The following is a 16483-nucleotide window of genomic DNA, read 5'->3' as shown; positions in this document are numbered from 1 at the left end:
GAACTTCTCATGGGCGTGTAAACTGGCATTTCCGTGGCACTTCCGCATCTACGGTAGCCAGAAAGGCACAACTCGGTTGCGCTGCAAATCCCACGTGTGTTCACGGTTTGTTGTCATTTGTGACCAGGACTGTTCTCGCTGACTGGAGTACTGAAACGTTTATTTTTTTACGTTATCCCGCTCATATCATTAGCGCAAAATGACCTCGAAGACAAACGGAGAAGCAGACGAAGACTCTCTGTTTCTCGAAAACGTCTTGGATAAACTTTATGACTTTGGTAAGTGGAGTTAGCTAGGTAGCTAACTTTACTAGCTCACTCTGACAGGCTGGTGTTGCCTAAAAAACACTGTTCCTTCTCTCTGGTTTGTGTCAGCATGGGGCTGCTGCTACAGTATAGCAGTTAAAACACTATTAATGTCGCCGTTGTCTTAGTCGTGGCACTTTAACTCAGCCAGGACCATTTAACTTACGTTAATGGTAGCTAACGTTACCCCAATGCTAACATTAGCTGGCCACCTCTCACTGAAATCACATAAACATTCAATAAAAGCGGGTTTTCAGATAAATGCAGTGGAGCAAAAAGTGGCAGAGTTTGCTCCTGAATTATAGTGGAGTAGAAGAATAAAGTGGCAGAGAATGACAATAAACTCTAGTTAAATTAAAAAGCTCCTCTAAACTGCACTTAAGTACATTACTTAAGTAAGAGAAGTATGAAGTGTCCCACAGCATTCAAACCATTTTACGAGTAGATATTGTCAGATTAAAAAGAGAAACCTCTGCTGTGTGTGTGTGTGTTTGTAATATTACGCCAGTTGGATTTGCATGTCTATGCACCCATTCAGTTACATATACATAGTAAGTTAACTGCCAAACACTACAAACAAACAGCAGCCAAATATTTGTATCAGTGGCCACTTTATTTTCCACTAACTGCAACCTCAATAATAAACAGAGTCAACTTAACACGTCTGTGACAGTGGCAATACAAACTGAACGTTATGAGCTTTGTAATGGTGGTAGGTTTTCCACACTGTGTTGCTTAGATTACTTTAAATGAATGTGTAACTGCAGGTATAAGTTGTTAATTTCTGCCTCCGAAGCCGAGCCAGGCTGTTGTCTGGATTGAAGATTGTAATTAGCTGTGACTAAACATTATTTGTAATGTCAGTTAATCTATTGATTATTTTTTCGCGATTAATGGATTATTTGTTTTGTCTATCAAGTGTCAGAAGATGGTGACAACCATCAGACAAAACCAGGACATATTGTCATTTAATAATGATAATGATAATAGTCGACACATAATGCATTAATTGCTGTATCTCTGAAATCAGCTTTGTCCTTGTGTGTCCTTCACTTCGCCAGAGAAAAAATATTAAGAGCACAGAATAATTAATCATGTTTTACCAAAAGTTGCAGGAACTTGGATTAGATGTATTTTGGCTGTGTTTCATGCTCATGTTGTTGAATTTTTGGTGCAGGTAATGGACCAGCATCCAAAAAGAAGTCTCAGAAGAAGAAAAAACGAAAAAGATGTGAAGAAGAAGTTGAGGAAGAAGAGTTCTCAGCCGCAGAGAATATCTGCAGTGACCCCGAGGACGGCAGAGCAGATCATTCTGGCACCCAGCAGCAGCAGCAGCAACAAAAGACGGAGCAAACAGGTAGGCAGCTTGGCAACGAGCTGCGTACCAACACCACTCACTTGTGACACAGACTGAATATCCTCCACTGGATCATTAAGTCTCCAGGAGTCAAGCTAGATAATTTGTCGTGGCATATTCATGTTTGAAAAAATGCTTCATTGAGCAGTTAAACTGATGCATAATAAACATCTTATCTTAGCATCCCAGGCTCCAGACACACTGTGTGCACAGTTCCATCCTCCGCTCATTTCTCCACCCCTCTGTGTCGCATCTTATTCAGGTCCAGCCACCCAGCAGGTGAGTCAGGTGGAGGTGGTCACATATCAGGACCCCAGGAAGAAACTGAAAACCAAGCAGACGGCAGCTCCTGACCCAGTGCCTGTGAGTCTACAGTAAGATGCTTTAAGTCCAGCAAAGTCTGATGGTATGATGGCCCAGTCCTATTGATTGGATACGATATGGCCTGATCTCTGATGCGTTCATGTCAGTGTCTTGTCACATTAGAGATGAAGATCCAAGAGTAGCATAAAGGAATATGTGCATACGTAAAAGTGATTTAAAGACGCATTACCAACCGCTCGATTCTGGTTTGTTGTGTAGGATATAAGGGATGTTTGTGTAATTATTTTTTTTCTAATCAGCAACCTTCCAATTACTAGACGACCCGCTCTCCTTCTTAAGCTACAGCCATCCCATTAAGTGAAAAAAAAAAAATAAATCCTTACTTTACTAGCTTAAACCTCAAAATGTTTCTCATCTCTGCTTGAAAATGAACTAAAACTCATAATAGACTATCAAAGCAGCTTCTGAGTTGTCTTTGATCGACTAAGCAATTAATCTAATTGTCCAATCATTAAACCTTAAATTTAAAAGTTCACTCTGCTCTTCAGCGTCATATCCAGGCTCAAAATCAGCACAACAAGAGACCAACCTATAAAAAGTTTATTCTGCATCTTCAAAACACCTCGTTTGTGGAATTGGATGATTCATGTGACCTGAATCACAAACAACAATCCAAAACATGTCCAGATTCTTAGAAACATCGATTTTGCCTGTCTGTCCTTTGCAATTTCATACAAAATACATTACACGCTGTGTTTTTCATCCAATTTTACTGAAAAATCTAATGTAATTGAATTATTAAAAATGATCAGGACCTGGTGATTTGGACCTTTTTGTATGCTATTGCACAAAACATATTGCTTGACGGGATGAAACGGTGGAAATGATCATCACAGTTTCTGGTCTAAGAAAGAGTAGAAGGTGGTGAGAGTGAAGTGATTTAAATCTGTTTTTCAAAGAGATGTGACCACATGTCCGGTCACGAGAACTGACTGCATGTCTTATGGAAAATAAAGACAGAACCATTTTCATTTGAGAAACTTTTGCCAGTTGACATTTTAAGACCCGCCCTCCTCCATGCGACTGTGTGACCTTGAGTCCGTCTTCTCTGTGTATGTTCTTCCTGTCGTAATGCATTCAACTCATATTCCCGCTCTCCTCCTCTGATCTCCGCTGTCTTCAAGGCCCTTCAGACGACGGAGAAGAAGCAAAGTGACCAGATAGAAGTTCTCAACTTGGAAAAGGTGTTTTATTACAATTTATTAAAAATTGATCATGCAAACTGTAACTGTTGTTAACGCGTCGACATGTAGAAATGTCATTATTCTGAATTCGTGCATGTTCCCCTCAGGCTCGTCTCGAGGTCCATCGGTTCGGAATCACAGGCTATAAAAAGGAGCAGCAGCGTGTTTTTGAACAGGACAGAGCCGTCATGCTGGGAGCTAGAGTAAGGAAAGATCCACAATTTACATAATTAATTAGCTTCACACTGCGAGGTTCTTTCATTAGTTAGACTTTTTAATAGCTTGGAGACAAAAAAAAATCCCCCCAACTAAAGTCGTGTCTCTTAATCAGCCGCCTAAGAAGGACTATGTGAACTACAAAGTGCTGCAGCAGCAGATCAAAGACAAGAAGCAGAAGGCGAAGGAGGAGGTCCAGCCGGTAAGACCTGCACCCTCACTTATTCTCAATCCACACTGAAGGCTTTCAGCTTTACTCCTCTACTCATTATAAGTACGTGTGTTTTGTTTAGTTTTCTTCAGTTATAGGGTTATCAGAACTGTAATGAAATTATTAACACTTGTTAGAATAGATTAAAAAAATAAACAATACAAAGGTCAATTCTTAAAGTCTGTTAGCAAATTCTCATTCTGCCTGCTCTTCTTCTTCTTATACCTCCTGTCAATGCTCTGTAGGACCTGAAGAAAAAGAAGAAGCAGAGTGGTTCGAGGTGAGTGAGACAGCCACTCCTGAATACATCTGTCGGCATTTTCCTCAAGGAGATTGCAGAGCATAAGGGTGCTGTGAAGAGCATCAAAACCAACATTTTAATTTGCGAAACAAAGTCTGGATTCAACACGGCAGCACACATTTTATCTTCATAATATGTCTGGATGATGTAACGTAAAAAAATATTAAAGTATTTTAAGGGTATTTTGCGATACACAGTATCTATGTCTATAATTTGAAATGCTTGGACTGGATGACAAAATCAGACAACACTTGTAGTAATGTAGTCTCATACCATGATAACAGTATAATAATGATATGTTGCCCAGGCCTAACCTTAGTATTTCAGGATATAATGCATCTTTCACTACCAATAATTCATCATAATAGATTGATTTAAAACAGCACTAATATTTTAAACATCCTCCGTCAAGATTAAACATAAAACATCTACAATTACCAGATTTCTTAACAGTCGGCCTTGTTCGATCTTGTCGGCTGAAGCCTGTGTATTCCTGTGCTTCCGTCTGCACCAGGGACAGGAACAAGAAGAAGGGGGGGTCCTCTGGTTCTGACAAGGCCCTCACAGGTCAGGTGGGCCGCTTCAAGAACGGCATGCTGATCCTCAGCACCAAGGAGATCCAGAAAATCAAAGGCAACAAGCGAAGCAAATAGGTGTGGGTGAGTTTGATCGTGTCAATAACCTAAGAGGAATTCAGGAATAAGGTGAAGCCTACAAGTCGTTACTGTGTGTAAATGTGTGTGTTTATGTCTGCAGGTGAGAGATTAAATCCTCCACAATGGGAGAATATAAGCAGACCAAGAGGAAGAGCTGATATCCATGACTCTGTTAGTGACTCGGCTCACTGCAGGACTGTTGGCAGTGTTAGGAGGAAGTGGACGTGAGCTGTAAGGCTGATTTCCAGAGGACACATCACTGGTCTGCAGTAAAATATGAGACTTAATAGTGACAGACTGCTGAGTCAAGAATCCAATCTATCGATCTCCAGAATGGACTCTGAACGCAACACCATGTCAGAACGTTAATGCATAAAACTGCAGAGACTTTTATAAATCATTGTTCCATCACAGTTAATTTATTTTGTTTTTATAAATGACCAAAAAAAAACGGAGACATTTGTGTTTCTCGTGTTTTTACACTGTAAAGGTTTCAAAATTATGCAGTTACAATGCATTTCTCATATACAAACCATGTAGTCGTACAAAACATTTACATTTACATCAGCAGGGAGGGTCAGGGCATCATGACAGGACAGATGGGGGGAATTATTCAAATCAAAAAACAATGTACACACAAGTCTTGGCAGAAGTTTTCATGAAGGAACATATACAAACCCTCCGAATGGATCATGAGAAAAGCAGGTCTGGTCTTGCCAGTGTAGTTTTACTACGCTCTTGGTGGAAACATGACAGAACTTTACAGGAACCAGCTCTTTTCAAAACGTAAACACTGATGGATTCTGAGCGACAATGAAACTATATGTGTGATCTGGCAGTGTGCGTCTGGGTGAGGTCACAAATTCTCACCGTTTTCTTGAAGCAGCTTTTGTGTTATTTATATATTTATATATATATATTTAAAAAAAGCATGAGGAAATATGAAGCTTATCTGCAGAACATCGCACATGTTTCAAGCTGTAAGCGAATCTGTTTTTTGAAGCCGGCGAGCCTTTTTTTAACCTGCAACCCTGGGCAACCACCCATAAACAGTATATATATCATCAGTAGTATCAGCATTCAACTTCTATACCGAACAAATTGAACAGGGTGATATCCAAAAGAAAATAAATATGTAATTAAATATATTTACATGGTTTATAGCGTAAATAAATCTGCCATTTGTTTAAATAGCTAACAGCAGTGACATGCTTCCTTCCCTGCATCAAATCCTGAAGTTAAATAAGCAAAATATCTCACATTCATGGGTGGGTAAGTGTCGGGTAAAGGGACATGCCGTAACAAGCACTCGGCAACACCATATTGAGACAGGAGTGACTACAGTGTGACTTAAATATGTGATTTGTGTTCATATCTGTCACATAAAGTACTGTTTGGATATTAAAACAGTGTGTTCGGAAAAGAAAAACCTCATTTGACCTGACACACCATCTAACTTTCTGCACTGTGCGCTATTAGCTTTTATTCCCTCCAGTCATGACTACCTCTGCGCCATTTCTGACACCAACACGGCCTGCAGACATGTAACCCAGAATCGTCCAGACTTTCCGAAAAAGAAAATGGTTCCCCAGTGGTGATGCGATAGACGCCTCGCTTCACCCATGGACCTAAAATCTATTCCTGGTTATAGCAAAGTGAACCTCGGGGCAGGTCGACTTTGCACCTCTGCTCTGGTGTGGAAGGTGGGAGGACGGTCAGAGGGGAAGGTTGAGCAGCGAGATGCAAATGTAGCCCTTAGGTGGTGGCTGGCATTCTGGGGAGCATCAGTAAAAAAAATAAATAATAATCTCCCTTTGGGCAGATTGTTAGACATTTGCTTTCTGTGTCGTGACAAACTGGTTCAGATCTTGACTTTTACATTAATGCTGCGTTCAGGTCATATGGGAAAATATGGCAAATATAAGGACTAGTAGACAGCACTGCTAGAAAACAGACTTGAGTGATTCCACTTGATTTATTCTTAGCAATGCAGTGAATTGCTAATATGAAACCACACAGGAGACACAATGTGCGTTCACAGATGCTCCTCTATGTTCAGCAGTTAGTTGCTTTGCTGCACGGTGAGCTTCTTTTATTAAAACTGCGATTTGAGAGCTGTCATTAAAGGCCAGAAACCAAAACAATGAGCTGAGAGATGCTAAAATGCAGAGTTGGACGTGGGTTCATTATAATGAGTGATTCCTTTCACTCTACACTCAGTCGTTTTATCAATTATAGATGTTTTAAACTGCTATAAAATAATCTTTCCCACATAATTTGATTGCAGCATCAGGTGTAAAAAGCCAGTTGAGCTAGTTGGATTTTTTGCATACTTAAATGTTAGCTTAATATGCTGCATGTTAACGGTTCTAGGATCTAAACGTCATTTAACATTCTAGGTAACAGTTTATAAAGTCAGAAATAAAAACATAATCTCACCGTCCCAATCTCCTAACATGGCTCAATCGTTACCCTTGTTTGTTAGTTTTTACAAAACAACCCCAAAAACAAGAAGGAAAACCAACCAAAGTTAAAAGATATTAGCTTATTTAACCACTCTAATGCTCTACAATTAAATATTTTTTTTAAAAGAATGTAACTGCAGGCTAACACTATTTATAATTATAGTTCTGCTGTATTGAAAATAAAACTCACTAATTACAGTGAGAAATACATACTTTAAATTGACTGTAGTTATGTCACCTGATATATTTAAAGTTTGTGTTGAACTGAGAGTTTGCAAGAAAATATTGTAAATCAGAGCTAAGTGTTGCCTGCAATCATAATAATTTGTCAACATATGTATAAAAAAAACATAAATGGCTGCTATTTTATGTCCCTGATTAAATGTGTGAATATCATGAGATAGTAAGAGATGTGACACTTGTCTTGGCTGCTGACATGTTTTAAAACGTCAGCATTTAAAGGTATGAAAACACAGTTGGTTAAGACCAAACAAACAGGATCAGAGGAGAAATGCATGAATCCTGTTGTCGCCACCGTCGACCAGCAGAGGGGGATCTGTGGCAGCAGTTGGCTTTAACATCACTCATCGCAAAGACAGTAATACAGTACACTATTTACAATACAGCTTCAGATATTTTTGTAAACTTGTTCGATGCTTAATCCATGCTTAATATCACGCGTCATAATCATAACTCACAGATCAATATTTACAGGTTTTTCTTTTTGATTTCCATTCACACAAACTTCAGTCTTTCTATCGCAGGTCTGTCTGATAACTGCTCTCTCTCTCTTTCACTCACAACATTATAGGGAATAGAAATATTTCAGATATAATGATAAAATCCAAGATTAACTAATCAAAAAGTAAACCTTCTCCATCCTCTGCTGCATCAAGATTAGTGATAAAATATACATCATGGGTCATGTATGTCCAAACATCTTATAGTCTTAGTCACAGTGGTTTGGTTGCATGTTGAAGCTACTGTCCTCTACAGGCTGCTGTATCCAATCCCTGATGAGAAACGTAGCAGCAAACGTAGCTCTACCTGATGTGACTGATCGAGATCGCTTTCAGTGCGACAGATTAAAGATGCCTGAAAGCGTCGGAGACACTACAGAGAGACTGGGAGATGAGCACAGGATGAAATTACCATGAGACGGCCGCACTTTCCTCATCTGCTTCTTGGTGTTATAAAACAAGGCAAAAAAAAAGTCAGATTCGGTTCCATTTCATTTTTGTATGAGACGGGGTGAAAAGTCCGGGAGAGGCTGCAGGAAAAACAACATCAAGGCAGGAAATGCTCCTGCAGGCAGTTAACAGACCTCGTTCCCTCGCTTTGATTAATTCAACAGGACAAGGTACAAACTGTTTGCACACAATTTTGGCAACCAAATTAACACAGGGCCCCTCAGTTTATTAGATGCCGCTACAGGCGTGTTTTAACCTCTGACCTCACTGACACGTTGCTGGCTTAGTCATGACAAACTTCTGCTCTGGGGCCAAATCATTTTCACACCAAGAAGTTCATTAAAATTCTGGAGGAGAAACCAAAGTTAACAAAAATGCTAAATATGTCAGGCTGAATATTTCCATTTGATGAAATGTTGTATGTGATGATGCTGTCCTGTAGTTTGGAGTATTTGAGCAATCTTACAGCTACTTAAGAGGAATTAAAAGGGAAAACTTGATCTTACATGCAGAATGACTATTTGAACTACATCTGAAAAGATGTTGCATTATGTTGATAATGATCTAACTTGGCACGGCCAAACTAACTGACAAATGAAAGATGAGCTCACAGATCCGTCTGGTTTCCAGGCTAGTCGTAGCATATTGCTACTAATAAAACGGCAAAACGACAGAACTGACTAGAAATCCATGCAATACTGTCAGTTTATTGTTTCTGTGAATTTAAAGTAATAGTTTAACATTTTGGAAAATCAATGCACTTGCTTTTCTGCCAAGATGCAGATTAAAAGATCAATAATGTTCTCATGTCTACAGCCAAAATATGAAGCTAGATGCAACAGCTGGTTAGCTTAGCTTAGCACATAGCACTGAAATTGGGAAACAGCACCTCAAAAGATCAAAGATTAACATGTTGTGTCTTTTGTGTTTAATCCAAACTTAAAAACAAAGCTGTTTCACCCAGTCCCAGTCTGTATACTAATAACTGTAGCTTAGGTCATGGTATTAACTACTTTAAATGGCCAAATATAGCATATAGAATGCTTTCCCTGCCTTTTATTCTACTACTTGAGGTAGAAAGACGTGCAGAGCTAGTAAACTGTGACTGATGGGCTTAAATCAACCATAAACTTCAGAGTTCCTATAATCATAATGGAGCCATCGCTAACTGCCAAAAGATTTACATAGATGAATTAGTCACTATAGACTGCGAAACAAAGCGTTTCCCCTGCAGGGTGGTCTCCCCCATTCTGTGCAGATTCGTCACATTACTGAAGAATGAAATGGAACCGAAGCCAGATCCTTCCCAGCTTAACCTCAGAGTGTAAACATCTTTGGCAACAGCACCAAATAATCTTGAGAAGGAAAAAGAGAAAACAAGTGAAATAAGTGCTTGTTGGAGCAACAACTGAGATGCAACTGGCACTGAAATTTTAGCTTTTAAATATTTCATGAGCGAAGCATCCCGCGGTGCTGCTGCAACTCCCGCAAAACGCTCTCTTCATCATAGTTTTTGCCTTGAAAGCTGTAAACACACCTGAGAGAGAAGCAACAACAGGCACCGCTGAATCCTATTCACTCTTGTTATTTTGCCTCCTGAAATCACTTTCAAAATAATAGCGTTGCTGTTTTCTGACGGTTAATCTTAAATGAAATCCCTAAAAAGCTCAAAACATATCTCATAGCACGACTAGGGAATCTGCACCGTTGAATCTGTCAGAGTGAGAAGGTCGATTAGTTTTAGGCCTCGAGGAGAAGTTTCAGGCTGCAGGTACAAGCTGGAATATAACACAAGTGTTGGAGTTCACAGGGAAAGAACTCCGATATGAACAAAGTATGGCAATCCACAGTAACTCCAGTCCTCTCTGCAGGGACGTCCACAAGCTCCGATCAACTTTGTTATAGCCAATAATAACTCAGATTTATTTCCTTCGTCTTGAATTATGGAGCAGTGTTTCACATTGAAGCGTATCCGAGACGCGGGGCACCTTGAGAAGAACGAGGGAGCGAAACGGAGGCTGCATCTGACATCGTTGGTCTGTATCCAGGGCAAGCTCGGAGGGAGGAGGGATATCCTACTGTTTGGTATTCTTTGGCACCTCCAGGCCCGTCAGTAAGGTCACCTGGAAGGGACAAACAGAGCAAACACCAAGTGAGATCATCACTTAAAGACAGAGGACAGACTGTGAGGAGATCCATCAGTTATTTGACGTGTAGTTTAATTCAGGGAGGATGCACTTAATTACCTGAGAACACACAAATGATAGTGAGTTAGATTTAAGTCACAATCACTGGATTTAACCCATAATTGATTAAACATATTCAACAGTAGGGCTGCAGTTACAGTTATTATCAATGTCTGTAAGCTCAACATGACGTCATCAACCCAAAGATATTTAGTTTACTGTCTTTTTTTTCTGTTCTTTTTTTAATCCAGTTAATCTCTAGGTCCTTCCATTCAAACAATCATTTAATTAACTGAATGATTATTTGTAGAATAAAGTTAAAACTGGCCCTCTCATGTTTTCAGAACTGCTTGTTTAGTTTGACTAAAGATTGGAGAATATTCATTTTACAACAAATCATCACATTTGAAATGCTGGAGCCAGAACTTTAATGCATTTTTTTTGTTGATCGATGTAGCGATGAATTATATCAGCAAGACACAAGTGAATACGAGGCTGCAGTTTTTGCATCATTTGCACTCGGGCTGCAGCGCTCTCGGACACATCGTGTCTTGTCTTGGCAGCTCTGGTATCAACAAGAAGCTCTGATCTCCCAGCTGAATTCATCTCTCAGTTTGCTCATTCATGCAATAACTGTCTGAAGGCATACATACACAGTACATACAGGCACACTAGAGAATATACGATAATTACCATGGCGACACACACATACACACACACACACTGACCTGTACGTTTCTGTTGAGGCTGACGGCGGGTACAAAGACCCCGTCCAGGCTCTCGAAGGCAGTCGGCCCGTGCTGCTCCTTGTTGATGAAGAAGGTCAGTGTGTGTTTGGTCAGATCCAGCAGGATGCCCACAGTCGAGCCCTTAGTGATGCCGCCCTCCGCCCTGAACACACACAGACACACACATTTTTTTGTATAGCGCAATCCAGACACAAGGCAACTCAAAGTACTTTCCAGGGGTGTAAAATTACATTAAAAAGACATTTAAAACAAAGAGGTAGACATCAAGGAAATAGGAAGTCCAAGATATTGATAACAATATTGCTTCAGTGAAGGCTGTGGTATATAAAAAGGTCTTCAGTCTTGATTTAAAAGAGGTGAGAGTTGAAGCAGACGTGCAGTTTTCAGGGAGTTTGTTCCAGATATGTGGTGCATAATAACTGAACGCTGCTTCTCCAGGTTTAGTAGATTCATAACGTGGCAGCAGATCAGAAAAGCATTTTGTCCCTGAACCATTCAGTGCTTCATAAACCAAAAGCAATGTTTTGAAATCTATCCTTTGACAGACAGGAAGCCAACGTGGAGATCTTAAAACTGGAGTCATATGATCTACGTACTTGCATCAGCAAAACAGGTTAATTTGTGGTTTATATAAAGAGACTCTGTTTTAATTAATGTCTTGGATAAATGATGGAGAGGGTGGACAAGGTGCATAAATATGGCAATATTCCCGTCCATCATAATGACAATATAATAGAACACGTGTCAAAAAACATGAATAAGGGAGTCTGACACAAACATTCAAGAAATTTGTCTTCACTTCAGTCTTTCATTCTTTCCCGGGAGCTTATTAAAAAGAAGTTAAAACTGGGACTCACAATTGAACCAGATTCCATTCAAGATTGTTAAAATATTCTTGTTTTATTTTACATTTGCTAATAAAGTATTAAAAATTTAAATCCAATATTCAGTGGTTTAGATGTTTCCTCATGAAAACTCTAGCTAACTCTAGCTTGGCAACGAGACAACTACTGAATGACTAGAGAGAGTGAGTGTCCAAAGGATCTGTCCATACACCCATGCATTCTGGTTTTGAGAGGTTTCCTGGTTTCCTCATTCGCACACAGTTGAGGTCTTTGCGAGTTTGTGCAACTCAGGGGCATCCAGCTTAACTCACCACGTCAGGAATCGCCTGATAAACTATATTTAAAAAAGTTCAAATGCAAAATTCAGCAACTGCATGACTTAGTTCTTGTTTAAATTGTCTTCAGAAACACATTTCAAACCATAAGAATCCAAGATGGCGGTGCGGATGATCAGCCTCTCTGCCTCTCATTTCAGTATAAGACAATGTGTCCAAATACGTTGGCGAGTGGCATTCATCCAATCAGATGCAGCCAGTGTGTGTGTGTGCCTGGTTGTCAGAAGGTGTAGTTGGTGGTCAACAGCTGGGAAGCGTCACAAGCCCTCACATGCAAAAAAATGCCCCCGTGGACTGGTACCATGAGTCTGGTCTGCCTGACTGATTGACTGACTCACTGTATCTGACGGAGGTTATGGCCCCGGCCACGGCTCTGAAACATCAGCAGCCTGACTGTGCTGTGTGTTGATGAATCCGTGGCTCTGCTCATGGTGCTGAGGTAGCAGACAGATTTGTGATTGCACCTTTCAGTCTCACATATTCTCCAAACCACTTACTATAAATGCTTTTTTTCTATAAACAGCGTATTGTAGCCTATGCTTCTCATGATCAAAGTGACAAGTAGAAAATGTACTGTTGCATCAGTACTAAAGGTAATGTTTTTCTTTTACCCTCCTTTCAGTTCTGTTTGCTGTTTTATTTTGGCGTCTAACCCTCCTCTCGTTTCAGATCCACTTCCTGCCCCGGTGTGTTTCCCTGTCCCTTGCCTGTCTGTTGTCTGCCCCTCCCTGATGGCTTTCACCTGTGTCCAATTATCCCCACCTCTCTCGTGTATTCAGTCTGCGTGTTCCCCGTCTCCTCTGCCAGTTCTTCTTCCCCCTTCATTCCAAGCGTTCCAGAATTCTCTCTGGCGTTTGATTTCCGAGTGCTTTCTGAGCGTGTTTTCCAGCCTGTCTTGCCTCTGCTTTAGCCCCTTTTTTGTGGTTGTTTGCTACACTGACTGATTTCCCGTGAAAAGAACTCTCTTCAGCAAAGACTGCCTTTTTGGAAAACGGAACCGTCTTAAGAGTCGTGCATTTGGGTCTTCGTCTGGTGTGTCAGATCCTTGGCAGAAAAGTAAAGTCACAAAAGAGCGATAGGATAATATAGGCACACTTCTGCCCGCAGTATTCCTATGATATTGCTGTGATTAAGTAGGGTCTGTGCAGAAAATGTGAACCCTTACTTTTAAGCTACCCCCCCTGTTAAAAATCAACAAATCACAGACTGTTGCTACTGAAACTGTCATTTTACTTGGAAGCTAAGGATCGAAACCTCCTCTATAAATGTGTTTCTCCACGCTGCCTGCTCAGTCACGTGACGCCTGCCTCAGGACCGGGCACAGCGAGAGATGAAGAATCAATATGTGGTAAATAACAACATATGAGACGAGGTGAGATCTGAGATGATTAACAACACGAGAGCAAACGGCAGAGTGAATAAATCTTCAGGCTGGACGGACTGAGGTGGAGGAAGAGAAATAAAGCCTGAGGTAGTGAAGAAAGACGTTTCTTTTCTCGTTAATAAATGTTTAATGAGGGGCTGATAGTTTCATTGTGACACAGAGCGACGCTGCAGAGATGTTTTGATGTCTGCAGTCTTCTTCTTGTGCTGTTCCCTGGTGTGTTTGTTAGTTGGTGTTGTGTGAACCCCCGGGGTCCCACTGTCATCCTGTGTATGTATCATTATCCAGCGTGCGTGTGTGTTTGTGTTTACTTCTGCTTCGTGAGACTGAATGCAGTACACTGCAGAAAACATCACCTCACAAAGTCTCTGTCTCCTGCTGTTATTATCGACATATCATTTATGTTTTTTAAATCAGTTCAAAAGATGAATATGACTTTCTGATAAAGCATACAAATTTTAAGATGTTAACAAACTGGCTTATTTATTGGTTAAACATAATCTATTGATGTTTGCACATACAACTTTTGAGTTGCCAGGTTGAAAAAACACAACTCTCAGTAAATGATTTGACATTTATCACTTCAAATGTTTTTTTTTTTATTACAAAGTGAGTAATATATTAATGATAGATTGTGGCTTTATGATTAGCTAGTTACAAATGTGAGTGAGTTATTATAAGTCTCCATCTATAAATATTAACTTTGAATAAATAGATTTTTGTCAACTCTTTACTGCTGCATACTTAGTGTTTATACATTTATAGATGATTATCAAAGGGGACCTTAGAAATCACAGCTGATAAAATGCTCCTGACTCAAAGTCTACTCAGTAGCTGTGAGTCCTTAAAGTGCTGTAAACCTCTTTCTTTGACAAAATGCACAAACTCCATCTCCCGAGGACAACTGACATTAAGGAAATATGTCCGTATTCATTTCCTGCATCTGTGCAAACTTAAGGACTGATATCAAGTTTCACCAAAATTCTAATATCACCTACTCCCTAAATACATAACAATATATATTTGTTAGCCATTTGTCTGCACCTACCTGTTGGTGTGGGAGTTGTTGTGCATGAACCAGGAGCGGTTGTTGTCCACATACATGGCCCATGCCTTGTCATCTTTCCCTAACATCATGTCCTTCATGGTGTTGATCCTCGCCACGCCAAATGCGGGGTCGGGGTGGTTGTCGTAGCGATCGATGGCGACCTCCCAGTAGTGGGTGCCCTGAGATTAAAGAGGAAGTAGAGTTACATTTCAAGTGCCAAAGAATGGAAACTTGATTTGGCAGACTACAGATACCTTTGAGAAAGCAGCAGTTCCCAGGACCACGCGGTCATCGTAGCTGTTGCAGCTGACGGTCTGGTTTTCGTTGGTGAGAACGATGTCCCGATGAGCTGTGCTGGGATCAAAGGTGAACCAGGCCACTACAGGAAGAAAACGGCAGACATTGGAGACTCTATATCCACCTGCTAATCTTCAGATTGTTTTATTTTTTCATGTAAAGGGAACTCACAGAAATATGAAAGTCACATTTATTTTTTGTTTGTCAGAGAACAGACAAATGTAGGTATAGAAATCCATGTCTGGCTATGTTTATGAGAAATTATGTAGTGCAGGTCGTGTGAGGGAGTTTAGCTGCAGGGTAAAAACACACACAAAGTACACACACACACACGAACGCTGTAGGCTGAAACATCAATGACACAGAACAGAAATGCTTCATTTGCTCACTACAAATACTGCTGCCTCATTAAATACAAGGTGACATGTCCAATATTCACACACGAAAATATATATACACAAATTGAATTTTGTTTTGGCGCATCAAAGTCAAATTCAGATTCTTTGTCGCCTCCTCTATTGCTCATCATGCCAACAAGTGTCACATCCCATAATTTCCTTTCTCCGTGTAGCTAGAAGGAAGCTACAGTCCTAGAGGAAGAAGAGGAGGGGGAGGAGGAGGAGGCGATGAAGGGTGAGTGAAAGAGAAAGAGGTCGAGTAGGCAGAAAGAATTACAGACGAACAAAGACAGGAGAAAGAAACAGGCGGGAGGGATGAACGGTTATCAGTCAGAAAACAGACTAACGCCCATTGTTGGTGGTGTGTGTGTGTGTGTGTGTGTGTGTGTGTGTGTGTGTGCCTGGGTGCGTGCATTTGTGTTTGTGTGTCTGGAGTGAAATGATTTAGGAAAACTCTGCACCCTCATCCCACTGTAGCGGTTATGAAAGGTTTTGTAATTATCCTTTTTTCCCCTCCTTTTTTCTCCCCTTTATCTGACTCATTTCTTTTTGACATTATTCTCTCTTTCTTATACTTTCCCTTTCCTTTGGTTTCTTCCTCGTTTACATCCCTCCATCACTTCTCTTTTCTTACCTTTTCTCTCCTTTCCTTTCTTTCCTTTGCTCCTCATTATTTCCCCTTATTTCCTAACGTTCTTGTCCTCTCCTTACCTTTTATTTCTTTTATCTATTCTGTCCTTGTCTTTGTTTTCTAATTATATTCCCTCCTATTTCCTCTCCCTTCTTTTTCCTCCCTTCCTTTCCTGTTCCATATCTTTTCTTTTTTCATGTCCACTCCTTCCCCTTTCATTTCCTTTTTCTGTCCTTCTACCCTTCTCTCCTCTACTTCCCTTTTCTCTCCTTTTCTTTACTTCCGTTGTCCTCCTATCCCCTCCTCTTCTTTCCTATCTTTTTATCCATTGTCCTTATCTC

General features: G+C 40.4%; 2 protein-coding genes across 6 annotated transcripts in view; one reads left to right on the top strand and one right to left on the bottom strand.

Annotated features, from left to right (window-relative positions):
* Positions 1–142: 142 nt before the first annotated feature.
* On the top strand, positions 143–5069 carry c22h1orf131 (chromosome 22 C1orf131 homolog). 2 transcript variants are annotated; one of them, XM_037085963.1, is made up of 9 exons: positions 143–278; positions 1483–1662; positions 1925–2025; positions 3171–3230; positions 3338–3433; positions 3562–3648; positions 3903–3937; positions 4473–4611; positions 4715–5069. In XM_037085963.1, the coding sequence occupies exons 1-8, from the start codon at positions 200–202 to the stop codon at positions 4609–4611; spliced, it is 777 nt and encodes a 258-aa protein (XP_036941858.1). In that variant the 5' UTR covers positions 143–199; the 3' UTR covers positions 4715–5069. The 2 variants fall into 2 exon arrangements, with proteins under 2 accessions (XP_036941858.1, XP_036941857.1); XM_037085962.1 differs by having other exon boundaries at positions 4473–4617.
* Positions 5012–16483, bottom strand: part of LOC119012294 (E3 ubiquitin-protein ligase TRIM9) — a 57328-nt gene continuing 45856 nt past the window's right edge. For all 4 annotated transcript variants that reach the window (XM_037085956.1, XM_037085959.1, XM_037085957.1 and 1 more), the window contains 4 exons: positions 15071–15195; positions 14817–14995; positions 11184–11346; positions 5012–10392 (listed from right to left, as the gene is read on the bottom strand). In XM_037085956.1, coding sequence (XP_036941851.1) covers positions 10345–10392; positions 11184–11346; positions 14817–14995; positions 15071–15195 — 515 coding nt within the window. In that variant the 3' untranslated portion in view covers positions 5012–10344. The remainder of the gene's footprint in view (positions 10393–11183; positions 11347–14816; positions 14996–15070; positions 15196–16483) is intronic.

This window comes from Acanthopagrus latus, chromosome 22 (assembly GCF_904848185.1).
Source record: "Acanthopagrus latus isolate v.2019 chromosome 22, fAcaLat1.1, whole genome shotgun sequence".
Taxonomy (NCBI): Eukaryota; Metazoa; Chordata; class Actinopteri; order Spariformes; family Sparidae; genus Acanthopagrus; species Acanthopagrus latus.
The sequence above is the reverse complement of the archived record's forward strand: the minus strand, read 5'-3'. Positions and strand labels throughout refer to the sequence as shown.

What these genes read in the sequence shown, in the direction of transcription:
- c22h1orf131 (XM_037085963.1), top strand. Translation starts at nt 200, where the DNA reads ATGACCTCGAAGACAAACGGAGAAGCAGACGAAGACTCTCTGTTTCTC. An exon ending in ACAAAAGACGGAGCAAACAG is followed by an intron (nt 1,663 to 1,924) that starts GTAGGCAGCTTG and finishes CATCTTATTCAG; the next exon opens with GTCCAGCCACCCAGCAGGTG. An exon ending in AAGTTCTCAACTTGGAAAAG is followed by an intron (nt 3,231 to 3,337) that starts GTGTTTTATTAC and finishes TGTTCCCCTCAG; the next exon opens with GCTCGTCTCGAGGTCCATCG.